General features: G+C 36.6%; 1 protein-coding gene across 3 annotated transcripts; it reads right to left on the reverse strand.

Moving 5' to 3' along the window:
- Positions 1–414: 414 nt before the first annotated feature.
- On the reverse strand, positions 415–17,735 carry LOC103149739 (ATPase family AAA domain-containing protein 2-like). Of its 3 annotated transcripts, none has more exons than XM_007569047.2 (29): positions 17,627–17,735; positions 17,313–17,524; positions 15,985–16,076; positions 15,464–15,492; positions 14,941–15,034; positions 14,495–14,564; positions 13,008–13,086; positions 12,804–12,923; positions 12,453–12,507; positions 11,221–11,283; positions 10,706–10,817; positions 10,422–10,537; positions 10,126–10,300; positions 9,864–9,952; positions 9,615–9,774; positions 9,281–9,371; positions 8,877–9,191; positions 8,670–8,787; positions 8,369–8,555; positions 7,756–7,941; positions 7,458–7,593; positions 7,133–7,329; positions 6,394–6,553; positions 5,929–6,051; positions 5,639–5,725; positions 3,654–4,061; positions 2,845–2,978; positions 1,943–2,071; positions 415–1,530 (listed from the first exon to the last, which is right to left on the reverse strand). In XM_007569047.2, exons 2-29 carry the CDS (start codon positions 17,472–17,474, stop codon positions 1,498–1,500), a joined length of 3,720 nt encoding a protein of 1,239 aa, XP_007569109.1. In that variant the 5' UTR covers positions 17,475–17,524; positions 17,627–17,735; the 3' UTR covers positions 415–1,497. The 3 variants fall into 3 exon arrangements, with proteins under 3 accessions (XP_007569109.1, XP_016535650.1, XP_016535651.1); XM_016680164.1 differs by having other exon boundaries at positions 17,663–17,719; XM_016680165.1 differs by lacking the exon at positions 3,654–4,061 and having other exon boundaries at positions 17,313–17,734.
- Between the last annotated feature and the right edge of the window lie 291 nt (positions 17,736–18,026).

Here is an 18,026-nt window from a genome sequence, read left to right on the forward strand (position 1 = left end):
AAGTAACAGTCCTATTTTTACTGGACATAAAGAAGTGGTCATTTCAGAGGAACTATATCTATCTAAACACCTCAAGCATATTTATCGGAGAACTGTAGTCATACACACCTGTACTATTTATTTTGAAAGCAATCAAAACAGCGGAAGCGAAAAGTTGACGTAATGAGGTCATGTTTGTTATTTTTTTCCCGTACATCAGCGTGGGGTGAGAAAGTTCATGTACGTCATTGCGTCAGGCATACGACACTTAACTGCTTTCAGTTCAGGAATATAAAATGTAAAACATAAAAAAAATAAAATACACTGCTACTAAGAGCCGTATTAATTTAATGAAAAAAAGTAGGACATTCCAATATCACATTGGAAATCTGAATATCTCCTAAAATATAAGAAAAACACACACACAGCTTGCTCTAAATGTAACACAAGTTCAAAACTATTTATTTCAACCAATCATGTTATCTATTAACATCAGCAAATAGAAAGCATGTGAAATGTTAGCAATTTATTCTTATACTCTCTTTGCTGCATTTGAAGCTGAAACCCAATGACAGATCATTGGATGTAAATCCAGTTCTGTGTTTAAAAGTAAAAATACTTAACGACTTAAACTAAACACAAACAAACAGGCACACTTTAGTGGGCTGATACACAAAATACACAGTCAATGTTTTTCATTTACCCAGAACAACACTTTTATAAAGTGCATATCATGATAAATTCAGTAAATAAACACAATAGCCAGAAGCTTTACTTTTTTGTAAAATGTCAAAGCAATAAATCTTTAGAGAATCTGGTGCAATACTATGAATACTGAGGTATTTAGAATTTTTGCTACAATTTATAAATATACGGTACTTTCAAGGGGCAGTATCATGTGCTTCCCAGCTACATAGTAAAATTTTGTAGAACAATCAAGTGACTATGTCACCTTCAGTTCTTATAAAGTGCTGCATATCTCAAATATGACTTTAAAAAATCAATTTCATAATTTAACGCCTTGAATGGGCCTCTGTCTTCTTCCAACTTTCAGTCTTCGGGAAGTTGTCACAACATTGTTCCCCTATTAACCCTTTGACAATGTATTTACAAATTTTGCACTGAAAAGTAGCTCATACAATGAGCTCAGCAGATGCACAGTTCCATCAGGTGTTTGCTAATTGGTGCTGGCTAGTCAGAAGGAGCTGAAAGGGAAAATCATGTGGGAGAAATGCTCTGTGAGGCGGTAGCTCGGAAGTTTGAAAATTGCAGCTCCAAGGAGGAGCTACATCTTCAGCCCCCCAAGCGTTCTGCACTGCTGAATGGTTGCCAATGGAAATTAAATGATTTCTCAAACATGCATGAAAAAAATCAAAGCCACACTCCAAGAATGTTTTTGATTAGGGAATAACATTAGAAGATGACTTAAAGCTCAAACAACTCAAATTAATACTGTCACTTTAATATAAAAACAAAAGAAAACTACATTTAAATTTACTTGGATTTTATTATTATAGCTCAGGAGAAGTTTTCAATTTCCTTCTTCATTTCCTAGAGAAAAAAGAGAGGAAAAATAAATTATTAAATAAACCAGTTGTAGTTTTTTTTTTTTTTTTGCCAAATAAACTCCCCCACAAAGTATGAGTTTGCTTTTTCTTTTTCTTTACAGGCTTTTTTTTTTTTTTTTTTGCCAAATAAACTCCCCCACAAAGTATGAGTTTGCTTTTTCTTTTTCTTTACAGGCATCTAAAACCAAAACATGTCGTTCGGCAGTTATGTTTGTGGATCATAAAACTATGAATTTTAGCTGAGCAGCTTTTCCCTCAACTTGAGTGTAATAAAATCATGTAACAGCTAAAATAACACAATAGCATGTGATAGCCTTTAGCAACTTCTGAACTCTTTTAAGTAGCCTCCGTCTAAAAGGTTCCTGAATAAACAAAGCTGAGTGGCGTTGCTGTACCTTAATGAGCTCTGTCTTGTTGTAGTTGTTTCTGTGTCTGTAGATGGATTGAGCCAACAGAGCATAAAACTTCTCCAGAGTCTCCACCTCAGCGGCCTCTGTTTTAACTATTGCTCTGCTCAGCAGCTCCTGGAGAAAACAAAAATAATGACTGCAAACAATAGCTGCAAGCACACTACTTTAATTCCTTTCAGTTTATCCATGTAGCTCCAATTTACAACTATTCCATTTTAACTAACCTCATAAAACAAAAAGGTAAAATCTATATCCAGTTACTTAGAAATTATATGATCAAATTGTATTTAATGTGTATTTAAAACTGATAATACATTTCAAATGTGAAATATTAGTTAAATGTTTCAAAAGATGTACAGATATTTTTAACCAATTGTTTCTCGTTAGAACCCTCACAGGATCAATCAGAGCAAAAAGGGGCGGGGCTAATGTTTGGGATGTCATTTTTGATTAGCACTTAGAAATAGACATTTCAACATGCATTGATATAAATATGATGCATTAAATTTTGAGTTCAAAAAGTACAAAAGAACTTCATTCTTTGGTTCCTGGAAAAGGGTGATAATCGCTAACCAGGCATTAGGCACTTTTAGGATATTTTACAGTTGCTAACTTATTCAGAGACTCTCCAAAAAAAGGAGCTTGAGCAAAGCAGAATGGTTAAAATTTCCACTCTCCAAATGAGCAAAGCTGGATTATTTTTGTTTCAATTCAAGATTATGCACTACTAAGACCTGGTCTGTTACAAAGAAAATCCCAGTAGAAACATGCTTTTAAATCAAACTTTTAAGAACCCAGGCAAAAAATGGTCAGGATTTTATTGTTAGCAGTGCAAATCTTTAAAAATAAAGGTCCAACATCTTAAAACATAACCAGAGTTAACTTACTTTCAGCTTTTTGTGATCAACTACCAGGTCGGGTGTTTGCTCGTCAACACTCTCTTCAGATCTGTTCTTGTTGAACTGCTGCATTTGCTCAAAAACAGCCTTGTTTGTTCTCATCTCAGTCTTTCTCTGCCTCTCTGAGGAAGACAGAAAAGAAAGGTGCTCTCCTTTTAGCTGAAAAATTATGTTAAGGTTTACTGCAGTTTTTAAAAGGGTGCACACAGCAAACAACAAAGACAAGACACATAACCACAATTATATATTTTCGTAAAACATTAAAGTTAAGAAGTAAACTTTAATTCTTATATCAAACCTATATTTTTTTAGTTAAAGCTTCATTTTTGTTTGCATCTAAATATACTTATCCTGCACCAGTCACATTAAGGAAAACAAGAGGTAAAGCTTTTTTGTTTACGGGGTACAAGTACAAACACCAGCATTTCAAACTAAAATAATCCTGTGGAGTAAATCAAAAACTGGTTCTCTTTTGAGTTATTTGAAGTGAACATTTATTTCTGTGACAGAATATCAGAGAGCATCTGTTCTCGGCTCAGCTTTGTGCCAGTTTGGCTCTGTGCCCAGAGTTCTGCCTGACTGTGAAATGTTTGCTCTTTAGATCTTGCTCAGCAGCGTCAGGAGAAGCAAAGCAGGAGCAGAAGCAGCACTTTCACTACCTGTTTTGCACACTGCAGGGTTTTGAAGCTCAGTCAGAGTCCCATGAAGACCAGTTAGTAGAGCAAGAGCAGGGCGGTCACACAGCCTGAGTTAGAGGTCCAGCTTCCACTCCAAACCTCTGTTAGACAAACACACACCTAATTTCTTTAAATAAAACTCCGTCAACGATTTCCTTCGGATTGGGTCAGACTTTGAAGGCTGCCTGGACTTCAGTTTAATTTTGGGAGTGCAGCTGCTGCTGCTGCTGCTGCTGCTGCTGGACTCGTTGCAGTTTTGCTTTAGACGTTTTTGTAGAGCTTTAAAGTCACGATGGTTCCTGTTGAGCTTCAGGAAGATGTTCTCGTCATCATCGCTGCTGTCTGACAAACTGGACGAGCTTCGGCCAACAGAACTACTCTCCCCTCCCATTCCATCTGCACTTGAATCTGAACTGGTTATGCTGGACATTGAGGAGGTTGAAGCTGTCTTCTTTTGTTGCCGTTTCTTAATGACACCAGTGCTCCACTTGGATTTTCGGGATGATTTGAAAGACTTTTTCTTACGTGCTGCAAAAAGAAGTCAGAAGAGAGTTGGGATTGGGGGTAGAGAGAGGATAGGAAGAGTCATTACACAGAGAAGAAATGCGATGGAGTGGAGCTGAATCTCTGTTCACTAGATCTTCTTGTTCTCCTCTAGCCTTTTCTCCCTGAGCTGCAGACTCTCTCTCTCATTCGTAGTTCTCCTTTCTGTCAGCTCTGCAGATTCTACCTCTTCTTCTCATCGGTTCTGTGACTTTAATGCCTTTACATTTGAAAAAAGACCCTGCTGCTCTCTGTCATTGCACCTTTACTTCACCTCTTTCTTTCCCTCTGATTCATTAAACAAAGGTGTTTCTTTAACATGACGATGTATAATATTTCTTGAAAACATGAATTTAAAAATGGTAGTTGGTTTCTTTTTTTATCAGTTTGATCTAAACAGGAATTCATATTAAGTATTTTCCATAATATAATACTGTTTGATTTTTCTTAGACTTTTTTGTATTGTTGCTGCCAGAAAAATAAACCTGATATTCATTTTATAAATTTGTGTAAGTTAATTTAACCAAATAAACAATTTTCTTTAACAGTATGTCATCATTTTTTTAACTTTTCCTTTTTAGATAGGAGCTTACAATATTAATATTAATTTCCATAAAAAATGAAGACTAACAAAAGGGAGGAAGGCAGACAAGTACTAGAAATTCATGCAGCGAATGAATCCAGAGCCCACCTGAGACAAAAGTAGTGATAGCAAAGGCTACATGTCAAGTCTGAAGCCAACATGATGATTATTTATCCAGTAAGAGAGAGAACAGTTTGCTAACAGAGGTACCTTGGAAAGCTGTTAAACCTGCAACCTACAGATGGATTTAAAAACCGTCTTCCTCAAGTCCAGCCATTTCACCACAGTAATGGCTATTTGTGACAAAAACTGCAACTACATAATTAGTCTATGTTTTACTCATAAGGGCTTAACTGCACTACAGAAATGTTACTGTACAAATGCTATTCTGAGGATAGTTGTCTGTTTCACTACCACAGTTTTCTCGCAACATGTTGGTTAGCCCTGAAAAAGACGCTACAGACGCAGTGGTGGTGAAAGGAAAGTTAAAATTACTGTAATTTACAACGTCTGCAGTCTAATATTCTCTCGTGTTTTAGTTTCATTTAGCTCAGACACGCACACAAAAAAATACTATTACATCTTGTAATCAATTGAGGTTTTTAAGTCTTTATTTCTGTTAAAAGAAGTTTCGCTTACAGCTAATAAAAACACATTTAAAATTAGAATAATATGTCAGACAAAAACAGAAAAATAATTTTAATAGAGAACTGTGGTTTTAATGAACACTACATTTTATACCCATTTAAAGATTTTTTTTTTTTTTTTCAAAAGGCACTTTCGATTTGACAAATGAGTCTAATCGAAATGCTATTCTAATTTATTGAATATGACTGCATTTAAGTTAAGAGCAAAAATAATTACCCATTCAAGTATTTTTTTTTTGTGGAAGAATAGAATAGTTTAAACCTTTGAAAAAGTTACATTTTGGTGTTAAGTTACATTGTCTTTTCAAGACAGAATTTTTATCAAGGCTTACGTTGAGGTCCAGTGCTGTTTCTGGGGAACACAGAGTTGTAGAAGCCATTGGTCAACTCTAGAGTGGCTCTGCCCCTGTGGGATAATGCTGTCATAAAAATAAAAGTCTTAATTTATGGGTTGGAAGCTTTAAAAAAATAAGCACTGACTATGTAAATACATACCATAGGAGACATTTTTAATTCAAAGGGATGTTTTATTACTTCAGAACTAAATAGCCTTTGTAAGGATAAAATCAGGAGTCCATGCTGAACACCTGGTGTAGTTTGGCTGCAGTGAACAAAGTTTTACCTCTATCAAGCCGAGACTCTCGAATTTCCTTGCAGATCCTCTGGAAATCCTTGTCCAGTTCATCTCTGATGATGACTCGCATTGTGTCTTTCAGGGCGCAGGCTCGGTGACGGATATGACGATCTGACACAAGCAAACCATTTCACATGAATATTAAATTATATAAACTTTGAATTCACATTAGGTAAAACTCTAAGGGATACTCTAATATTTTTTGGTAAAGCAAAATGGCAGACTCAATAAAGAAAGCACAAAAACCTTATAGTTTAGCTTTAATTTCCTTCAAAAACTCTGCACTTGGTCATTTTAAAATGATAACAGTTTATACAAAGGGCTTGTCACCTCTAGCCCACATCAATTGCATCTGAAGCTTGAAAAGCATGCTAAGCATAAAACCTCAGACGGTTCTTAAATGTTCTTAAAACATTGAGTTCATTATATAAGGAGTTATGTATTTACTACCACCTGCTGGGTCTCTGTCTGGGTTGTACTCGAGAGCGTTCTGCCAGATGAGGTCTGCGTCTGACATGAACTCATCAACGGTGACATATTTATGCTCATCAATGTTGTACAGCAGGGTGGAGAGGTCCATGGGCTTCTGGATCACCATGAGGTAGTCTGGGACCTGGAAGATGGAGAGTTCATGGTTTTACACTCTTTCTAAAACATCCAGCAAGGAGCAGGAGCACAATTACCTAATATTAACTTTGCTTTAGTTTTAAACTGCATCCCTAGAGGGTTTCCAGAAAAGCCATTTTATGCAATAATGGAAACAGTTAAATATGAAAAGGAAATAATAAAATCCCTTTTAAATAAGAAAATAAACAATTTATTGTCTAAAATGCAATAGCAGCATTCCTTTAGTGAATTTGAAGGCGGTGAAGCTAAAACTATGCCACTTGAGAAATTTTGGGTAAAACATACTTGCAGACAAAAATGTTTTCATCTTAAATGCAAAATGTATATAAATGTTATACAGCTTTGGCTTAATTATTGCTCTTTTTTCATTTTTTTCAAGAGTCTCTATACTTTAGGTGACAACTAATAGATTACTAAATGAGTTGAAGATTATTTCAATAAATGATCAATGCCACATGATTAATCCAATGAAGTGTTTCGCTATCCTACTATGATGTAAACAGTCTTCCAGTTAGAGCTTGATAAAAAAATAAAAATAAAAATAAAAAAAAAAGAATGGGATTACCTCCTCTATGTCAACAGGTTTGGTGAAGGCCTTGAAGCGGCGGTCCACCATCAGTCGCTCTGTGAGGTTACGGAGGAAGAGGCGGAGTTCCCGTAGCACGTCCTCTTCCTGCTCCTCCACACGGAGGCGCTCCTGCTCGGTCATCTGTCTCAGAGGAGGAAGTGGAGCCACAGGAAGGATCTCCATGTTCTGGGTCACTGATGGCAGATGAGCAGGTGAATTAGGCTAACTTTTTAAACTGTTACTGAATATTTGGTATATAACAGTCAGCATATGAGTGGAACAGAGCACCATGGACACATACATGGTGCTCTGTGTCACATACTTCCTTTATTCTTAGATGGTGGAGGTTCAGCCGCCTGGTTCAAAATAAGATCCTCAAAAAACTCTGTTCTCTCCTGCCGGGAGGGAACAGCCATTGTATATATCTCCCCATACTCCTCCCGAAACAGAGTTTGTATCTGATGATAAAACAAGATATGTTTAGGTATAATATGTTAATTTTTCTTCCCTGGAATGAGTGTTTCTGGCTTTGTTTTCCTGCTTTCAATAATAACTCAAAGAAGCAGCATAAAATAAGTGAGTTCATAGAAGAGGTAAAGGAAACTTTAAGGCTTCTTCACCTCTGTGTCGAGCTGCTGGTGAGGAACGCTGCAGGTGGCGAGAAGGAGGATGGGAGAAAAAGAGGGGATGCTGCCCAGCAAGCTGAGAAACGAGGCTCTAAGTGCTGATCCTGCTGTGTCCCACCACTGCTGGATGTGGGGGATGTAGAGGATGCTGGGAGATGTCCGTTTGGCCTCGCAGAACACCTGATAAGGGGAGACATTTACTTTAAAGCTTTAATTTAGTTTTTTTTTTCTAAATAGTCCTGTTATTTCTTTTGATTCTTTCTGCAGTTTCTTTTTAACACCACCAAATGTTGCTGAAGAACAATAGTTCACTTTGTGGTGTGCAGGTTGGTAAATATAATAGCAAAGTTTCAGCCTTTATGTGTAAATTAACATTTTTATAAAATAGCTTAAACATTGCTGTAAAAGCCTTGCAGTTGAGTCTAATTAGAAAAATAAGACCTGATTTAGACATTCCATATCCAAATTTGAAATAAATTGGCAGGAAATCAAATCCTTCAGAAAGATAGACACATCTTGAGCTATGAGTATAGGTGCTCAATAATTTGCACTACAATAAAGTCTATGAATTCGTGATAGCATCTGTGTGGTCTTATCTAAAAATTACCTGAGCACAGGCTTCCTCGGGAGAAGTCCAGCTGAAACCAAACAACACCGCAGAATCCAGGCTGTGGACAGTGAAACGCTCCAGGGCGTGCAGAATTGCAGGGGCCAGGTGGGACGTCTGACCAGAGTCCGGGCGACCAGCCAGGAGCATTCGGGGGCGGTGGGACGTTGGGTGTTTGACAGCACTCCTGCAGGAGCCAACAGAACAGAGTACGAAGGCATTTATAGTTTAAGTTAACATACATATTACATATTGTTTTATGTTGGATAGAGTTCTGTGCCAGCCCAGCACGATGTTTCACCTCGCAAAATGCAGAAAGTTTTTGCTCTGGGAGGTGGAAGGAGCAGAAATGCTGCAGGTTGAGGTCCCTTCATCTCCACTACTCATCAGACCATCATCGAAGATACCAGAAGTCAGATCTTGCACAAAGACACAGAAGTAAAAATTCTGAATTTGATTCCATATAATAACCCAACAGAAATGCTTCCAGCGTTCAGCACTCACTCACCCGGCTCCCTCTTCCTCTTCATCCCCTGCTCAGCGTGTGGAAATAGCTTCTGCAGAACCTCCAGGATGTGGCTGAGGGCCGAGCGCAGCAGGGGCTGGACCACCGCTGACAGCGGTTTTGTAGGGCAGGCGTTGGAGCGTTGCGACGCCGGCTTCATCTTCCTCATAGCCGCCACGAAGTCGCAGCTGCTAACAGAGATGGAGGAGACGTCCAGCAAGAGCTTCTGCGAGGTGCCGTAGATCTGTGGGTAGCGGCGCCGCAGGGCGCACAGCGCCGCCTCGGTGCACACCGCCCTGATGTCGGCACCGCAGTAACCTGCAGCAATTAAGGATTGGGTGAGGTCACTTCATTTAAAAAAAGTGAATGTGGCAAATTACAAAGCATGTGATTTTCATCCCACCTACCCACACATTTTTCTGCAAGCTCATCCAGAAAGTCTTCTGAAGGAGGAGGTTTCCACAGCCGTGTGTGGATCTTCAAAATCTCTTTACGAGACTGAAACACAAGGACCAAAATATTATAAATTTTAGAATTCCAGTTGAATTGTACAAGTATTGAAAAAACACTTCCAATATTCAACACTTCCAAAAATTGTAATTAACTGATAGTAATACAAGCTTCTTATAAAATATACACTTGCAAACTATTTCAAAGAGTCAAACTACTGTATAAAATATTAGAAACTAAGTTAGAAATTTCAGGCAGATGATGAAATGTAAGAAAAGAATAAAGTTTTACCTCTTTGTCAGGTAGGCCAAACAGAAACTCCCTATCAAAACGTCCCGGACGCCGCAGAGCTGGGTCGATGGAGTCCAGCCTGTTTGTTGCTCCGATCACCACAATCTCTCCTCGACCGTCCAACCCGTCCATCAGAGCCAGCAGAGTTGACACAATAGAGCTGCAGAAGTTTAAAAATAAATTTGTTATTATTTACAGCCACAGAAAGAGCGTCAAGGTAAAATATGTACATTTAAGTACTATAAAGACCTGTGAATCTGATCTTGTTTGCTGGATCGAACAGGAGCCAAGCCATCAATCTCATCAAAGAAGATGATGGAGGGACGTTTCTGATACGCCTGAAGAATGAACAAAAGCGTAGCATTTTTTTGATGTAATGTTTGTTTTTATTCCAAAAACTGATGACATTGTTGAATCTTTGTAAGTCTTGAACCTATTTTTTCAGCCCTCTTTGCAACCAGCCACAAGGGGGCAGTGCAGTAACATCAGATAACTTTAAAGTTACCTTTACCTGCTCAAACAGCAGCCTCAGCTGCCGCTCTGACTCGCCCACCCACTTGCTGAGGCAGTCAGCTCCTTTCCTCATGAAGAAGGACACCTTCTCGTTGCCATGGCTGCATTCATTGGCCAACGCCCGGGCAACCAGTGTTTTCCCAGTCCCTGGCGGGCCATAGAACAGACAGCCCCTGAAAAAAGGGACAAAACTATGTTTTTTATTTGGGTTTAAATAAATTAAAGCTGAACATAATTTAGTGTTAGAGAATGAACATAAATCCTGTAAAGTTCTTCATGGTCTGTGTGAGTCACCTGGGAGGCTGAATCTTGAAATTATCAAAGACTTCTGGGTAGAGAAGAGGGAAGACAACCATCTCCTTCAGAGCTGAGATGTGACCCGACAGCCCACCGATGCTGTCAAAGCCCACCTGAGGAGAAAATAAAATTAACAAGGAAGGAAAAGGAGAATCAAGTACATATATATTTGCAAGAGAATCACATATTGTAAACAATAAAAATGTAGAAGTGCAGAATAGAGGATCCATGAGGATCACACACCGGTGAGTGATAGATATGATAGTTGTGTTGTAACTTACCATCCGATCAATAGCCATGGGATCAATGTCTGCCAGACCTGCTCCCATGGCCAGCTTGTCTCTGCGAGGACTATAAAGCTCCTCCGTACGCAGACCGAGTGCACGGCAGTTGCTGAGGCGGAGTTAAAAAAAAACATGATAATTGGTAAAATATGGGGAAAAACACCAATCAAGGAAAACTGCACTTAGATTTCTTGTAAACAAATAGATTTAAAAAGTCAGACCTGGACAAGTTCAACATTATAAAAGATAAACTTAACCAACTTTCAGAAAGTTGCAAGTGAGTTGATGTTTCTGTCCAATCTGTATAATAACTGATTTACTTTTTTTATTTGTGAAAAAAATAAAATAAAATAAATTGAAAAGGATTTACACGGCAAACTAATTCCGTGTAAATTCCGTGGTTATTCTGAACCAGTGGTTTTTTTTCATAAAGGTCTTAACACTGGACACTAAAAACCAAGAGAGAACTTATGTTACAGTTCTCAGTGAAGATATTCATTGTCTCTGCCGACCTGCTGGAGGCCTTTTCATCATCTGAATCAGCGTCGTCAGTCGACCATGCATTCTGAGCGGCCCTGATGGAAAGAGAAGAAGTAAACAAATATGTGTCTCAGATTGAGCAGAAAAGAAGCAGTTCCTGTCGGAAGGTAAAATAAACACACATTCCTGGCATCAACGGGCCGTGAATGATGGATTTGAACTGTAATTTTTCCACGAGGGAACAAATATAGTTGCAATGACTTTTAAAAAAATAATTTTTCTCACATTGTCATATGTATGGTCATGTTTTTTTCTAACCTACAGAGAAACATATTTTTCATACAGACTAAAATACCTATGTTCACTAGACTTAAACATTTTTTGGTAAGTGGTTTCAGGGATCAATAGAACAGTTCAAATAGTTTTCCATAAGTTATAATTATTAATCATTCGACAGTGATCACTGTATTTAGCAATTTTACAATAAGAACCAGTTATTCCAATGTGAAACCACTTTGCCCAAGCCCACAAGAGCCAGAGTTAAATTGTCAGCCAAATTATGTCATGTGGTTGTTGCTGTGATCATCTTGTTTCTAAAAATCATTACAGTTGCATCATATTTTTGCGAAGAAAAAATAATTTTAAATAGCAAAAAAGTATAGAAAGCACACGATCATTCATAATGATTTTATTAAAACTTATAACTGTAAATAAATCTGTTTTAAATTATTCAGTAAATGGTCAAAGTTAGTAGTGATGAGTAGGTTTTACAAAAACATACACGTGTCTTAACAACCAAAGAGAAACAAGATCAGTTTGTAAAATATTTCACTGAATCATAATCTAACGTGAATAACTGAGAAATATTTTCAGTAAATTAAAGCAGAATTACACTCCAAAAACATGATTTGCAATAACCTGACCTAGAACAGGTTCATTACAACAGTATATTCCTGTAATACGAGCCAAGTCACTTACATATCTAGGAAATACAATAAAAAAACTATAGTTTTTTTGTTTGTTTGCTTCTTTTTTTTAAACCAGTCAGCAAAGAGTTGAAGTGTTTTTGAAAGTTGTCTATAATAAATTAAAGTACAATTAGATTTCTTATTTTTAATATTTGCAGTCACTCTCTTCCAAGAGCATTTCCATCTAATTTGAGCTTATTTAGATGGGTTTAATGGTGTATTAAAAAATAATGCTTCTTCTTCTATTAATTTTCAAACTGCTGAAAGAAGAGAGAGTGTTGAATCCATGGTCTCACCTGAAGTTTCGCCTGCGTGTTACACTTTTTCCTGATGGACTGACCTGGAAATGTCCTTTTAGGAACAGAACAGAACAGAAATGCAGAACTGGGTTGATTTATTATTTTAATAAATCTTATTAGACTAATGATTGTATTCCTTGTTATCTGGTTCATTGTTCCTTCCTAAAGTAAAAATGGAAGTGATACAGTTGTGTTGTTACATTTTAAAAGTGTTTTGACATATGCTCTCCTAAACTAGATTTAACAAGATAATATTTCAGGTCTTGCTCTGTGTTTAACTATTTTAGAGAAAATGCAGTTCATTTTTCATATTTTCTCTGCTCAGAGTACAGACACAGCAGCACTGACCTCTTTTGGGTCCCTGGTAAGGAGACGAGGCCTTGCCATGTGTGGCATCAAAATTCTCAGTCACACTGCAGTTACTGTCCTCATCTGCAGTTGTTCCAATCCCACTATCTACATCATCAACTGGAAATACCACAGAAGAAGAAAGCATGATGAAACACCCATCTTGTTTCTTCCTCTCCTTCACTGCTTCATGCTTGTACAAACCGGTATCATCTGTAGTGTCAATGAGGTCTGTTTGCGGCGGTTCTGGTGTTATCGACTTCTGTTCTTCAGAGGCAATCTTCTATAAATACATAAATACAGCTTAAATGTCATTAATAAAACTAAGGGAGATACTGTATTTTAAAAAAGGAGCAAAATTACATCAGGGTTTAGAAGTTTTGATTTCAAAGTAACATTTTACAGCAGTTTAATCACTAAACTTTGTTTTTCTGTTTTTGTAATTGTGAAGCTACACTTCTATTATTTTTGGGAAACTATGAAAATAATTAGAAAAAAACTACTCAGTGAAATCAAATATAGTAATAATTTACAGAAACTGCGAGAGACAAGGGAGTCCATTGACACGTTGTTGTCAGAAACAGTGTTTTTTAAATGGGTTTACACAGTTTGCCTCAGTTCCAACATCTAGAGAGACTAGAGAGATAAACAGCTGTATCCTTGATTAAGCATTTTCATCCATCATGGCACTCCTCTCGTGTCCTGATTTCCACATGGGACCTTTGATTACAACTATGTCTCAGTGAAATCTGCTCTCTGTTGCTGTTTCAGTTGGATAAAACAGAGGGATTGACAGAAATGAGTTCACACCAGTTGAGAACGATGCCTCTCAACCAAGAAGATCTAAACTTTGTCACCCTCATGTGACATAACCACACTCTGATGCTCCTCACACTCTCAGCTGCTCCCCCTTCCCCTCCCCCAATATGTTGGCAGCTGATAGAGTTGTCATCCCCGCCCCAGGAGTTGTGAGCAGAGAGGAAAGTCAGCGTGCGGCTGGGTGCACCTCCCTCACAGAGAGCTGATAAGACAGGGTGCCCACCCATACAGACTGAGTACAGCATGAACCGGGGCTTTAAGCTGCTGCGGAATGTAAACACAGCATGAGAGCATGCCGTCAAAACAAACCCATGCTGCTGGGAGCTGCTGAGAGCTGCGATCAGATGCAGCTTATTCAAAAACATACAGAAAAGGTTGCTGTATTTATGAAATTCACCCAATTCAAACATTGCAATTGTTTCATGATTTTTGATGACTTTGGTTCCATTTTTAACATCTTAGAACGAAATTAATTAAAAGTATGCAAGTGATATTACGACTGCGATGCATCATATTTTCAATTAAAAAGAACCCAAACTGAGAGTTCTAGTTCTACTACAAGTGCCACTACTAATAATGATGATAATAATAATAACAATAACAACAACAATAATAATAATAATAATAATAATAATAATAATAATAATAATAATGTTTGCAAATAAAAAAACAGAAGATAAAGTTGATCATTTTTTCTTAAATAATAGAGTCCAACATTATTTTATGAGCAAATTTGGTTCCATTCTATCATGAGACTTTTTTGTATCCATTTACTACAAAAAGACTAGAAATAACTGAAGGTTAAAGCTTCTACTGTGGCTGCAAATGAAGTAAATAACTAATTATGTTGATGGTTTTTAGTCCAGACTTACTCCATCTTTCTTGTTCCTAATCAGTCGTTTTTTCTTCTTCTGATTGGTGATATCCTTCTGGTCTCCGTGGCTGCAGAAAAATGATAATCAAGATGTACGAATATTAAAGATCAAATCTGTTTTCGTCACAGTCTTCTTTTCCTCCCCGACATAAGATGCTGTCGCTAATAACCAGGATAAGAGCAACAATTAAACATAAATGTGACTGTTCACATGTGTATCATTAAACAAAATTTTCTTAAAGAAGACTTGTTGCCTGGCAAGTCCACAAGTAAAGAATGAATATTACATCTGCACACATTTCACTGCTATAAAACAAATGAATAAACCAAAATTATCTATTCATTTTTATTTAAGGTCATTTTAAAAACTGCATCAAGATAAAACTGATGCAGTTGTTTGGACAGTGTGTTATACTTCCTGTTTATGTTACTGAGTCGTCTTACTTGCTGTTGATGGCGTCAAACTTTTTGGAGGCGTCGTATGTAGTCGTCGGTGTGGTTCTCCTGGGACTCTTCCTGATCCCATTCTTCTTACCTCCTTACACAATGACATGTATGTGTTTAGATTCTATATTCTATATAAAACTTATCCATGCATGTGTCTTTTTTTGTTTTTTCCATTTCAACATATAAAGAATGTCTAAAACTGTCTAACCTTCTGGGCCTGATAATACCTGACACTGATAGAGGCCAAGAGGAAAACCTCTGGATTTATTTGGATAAATCAAAATGTGGACTTACATAAAATGAAAAGAAATAAGCTTTGTATAAACTAATGAGGACAGATTTTCATTCAAATATCCATTTGAATTAGAACTTTAACATATGTTACAACTTTTTCTCCAAAGGTTATAATTTTTATTTAATTTCCCTCTGGGATTAATAGGGTATATTTGAATATGAATTAAATTGAATTCAAAGTTTAGTAGTGCTTATATTTAATATGTAAGAAAAAAACATGTCTTACCTGTAAGGTTCTTAAGTCTTGAAGATCTCCTGTCAACACAAGACAAACATCTGTATAAGGAAACTGAAAAAAAAGCTGAAGAATGATAAATTAAACAATAAACACTAGGTCTAGTATCATAGTTCAGATCAACTGTGATTCATGATGATTAGAATTGGTGCTAAAAATTGTAATATTTGGAGTCTGAGGTTTGAGGTTTAAAAAACTCAACCAAATCAGAAATATTGGTATAAGCATCAATGAATATTTCACCAACTTCATCAAACTTATAAACTACATCAAGCAAACCTTTTATAAGCAATCTTATGAACACTGGGGTTCCAACATAAAAAACTGATTAACCTTTTATATTTTTTATAACAAAGCCCTGTATGTAGTCTGAATATAAACTGGAAACTTGAAGTTAAGAAGAAAAATTGTATAAAAATGCATATATATATTTACAGATCTCACTTAGAAAATGTATCCTCAGTTATTTCAGATCTTTACTGGTTTTTGAAATTTCGGTTCTAATGTCTGACCTGATGACTTTTCTTGCAGCTTTTTTTGCAACTTCTTCATCACGTGTGTGTGAATTAGTGTGATTCTCTTCTTCTTTCTTGGCAGGAACTCTCTAAAGAATATTTCATAGGTTAGTATCTGTTACTGTTAATCATGTAGATATATGTATAACAGAATAGCAGAATGCCGGTTGTTAAGGGCTACAGTAACTGCATCAGTAAATCATGTGCAGAATATTGATAAATATTGCTACGACCATTTTACTTGCAATAAATACACATTTTGCTCCCTCCTCTGTTTCTCATCCGACACTGTTGGTGATCTTTGGCACTGAGATCTGTCTAAAGTCTTGACACTTTAAGTATATTGTCCATTAATTACTAGAAGTAATATATTATACAACCCCTTTAGAAATTGGGAATGCATTTTTTACTGGTTTGTTTAAGTCAGTCAGATCATCACAATGAAAACAAAAGAGTGATACTGACCTGAAACATGCACATTTTTCATGTATTCATTAAGATTAAGATATAGAAGGTATATCATTTTTTGTTGTAATTATACAAAACAGCAAAGAAGAAAGCTGAATGAAATTTTACAGATTTATATTTTGTATTTTGAGGAATCTTTTATGTATAATTATTTGCTTTTCAGTTTCAGTTTGTATTTTTCATCAATTTGATTTCAGTTTCAGATTGTATTTTTCATTAATTTGATTAGCACACCCAGCAAAATTAATTTGAATGATGTTGAACACTATTTATTAAAATCAATTAGAGATTCTGCTATTAAGTTTTCAAAACATCAAAATTCACGTAGTTTTTAAAGCAGTAGTTATTAATTCCCTTAAAATAAATCTAAATACCGGAAAATGTTTGAAGAAATCTTGCAATTATATTAAAAACAAACGTGATCGCTACATAGTTATGCTCTTAAAGAAATTAAAACATTGCAAGCTAAAAAGACAATGCTATCAATTACTGTTGTGCTTATTAATGTTTCATGTTAATATAAACTATACATTCAATACTCATAGAAGCGGAAAACGCTTTCGCAAGCAGACAAGAGTGAAAACAAGTAAGGGAAAAAGTTATGTAAACATAGGTGTATCATAACAGAGCTAAAGCAATTTACTGACAACTAATAAAAATTATGACAAAAAAAAAAACACCATCTACATGTGGAGAAAATATTTTATGCCCCACTATGTATATTTTTTTAAATAAATATAATATTTTGCTATGTTTTTATAAGATTTATATTTCCTGTTTTGCTTTCGTTGGTTGGTTCGTTCTGACCAACAGCTAACATTAAAACTTAAAAAATGCAGCAGTACTAACACACTGACTTTGGGAAGCTTTTTCGTCTTTGAACGAGTCACCGCTGTCCTTATGCTGGTCTCTTTCCGGCCTCGCTGGGGTGTCTTCGAGACCTTGGCTGCCTTCTTTTTCAGCTTACGGTTCCGAACTACATCCCTTCTGCTTTTGGCTCGACCACGGTTCGTCACCATGGTGACGCTCAAACGCTAACCCGGAGACGGTTAATGTGTTAGCTTACCAGCTAAAGTATTAAAAGTAGAAAGAAAACGAGCAAACACCGACATTGTCACCTCGACCTGTTGAGAGATGTTTTGCAGAGATGATGTAAGAGTCACCGTCTTACTGAGACTGAAGAGAGGGAGCTGAAAGTCAAACACACCCAGACAGCTTGATAAGCTCTCGGAGCCCAGCAACCCGAGTCCATTCAAACGGCTGAGTTTTGCCGCCGCCTAGTGGTCGTCACGACGTAATGTACGTGTGTTTAAGGAACTGAGGTTTTAAATGGGTTTGAAATATAGAAAAACAGATATTGCTATCCTATGAGTGGTACATTTTCTGTGTGTTACGTATAGTTTTACGACTTTTTAAAAACCCAGATTTATTAATGCACTAATGCTGATAAACTCATTATGTTATAACTAAGTTGCCATCAAAACAATCCAACTTTCACCAATCTTTCATGGAAATTGTGTTTTGTGCAGAGCATTTCACATTATGCATGTACCATCTGAAATAACTGGGAT

This window comes from Poecilia formosa, unplaced genomic scaffold, assembly GCF_000485575.1.
Source record: "Poecilia formosa unplaced genomic scaffold, Poecilia_formosa-5.1.2 Scaffold235, whole genome shotgun sequence".
Taxonomy (NCBI): Eukaryota; Metazoa; Chordata; class Actinopteri; order Cyprinodontiformes; family Poeciliidae; genus Poecilia; species Poecilia formosa.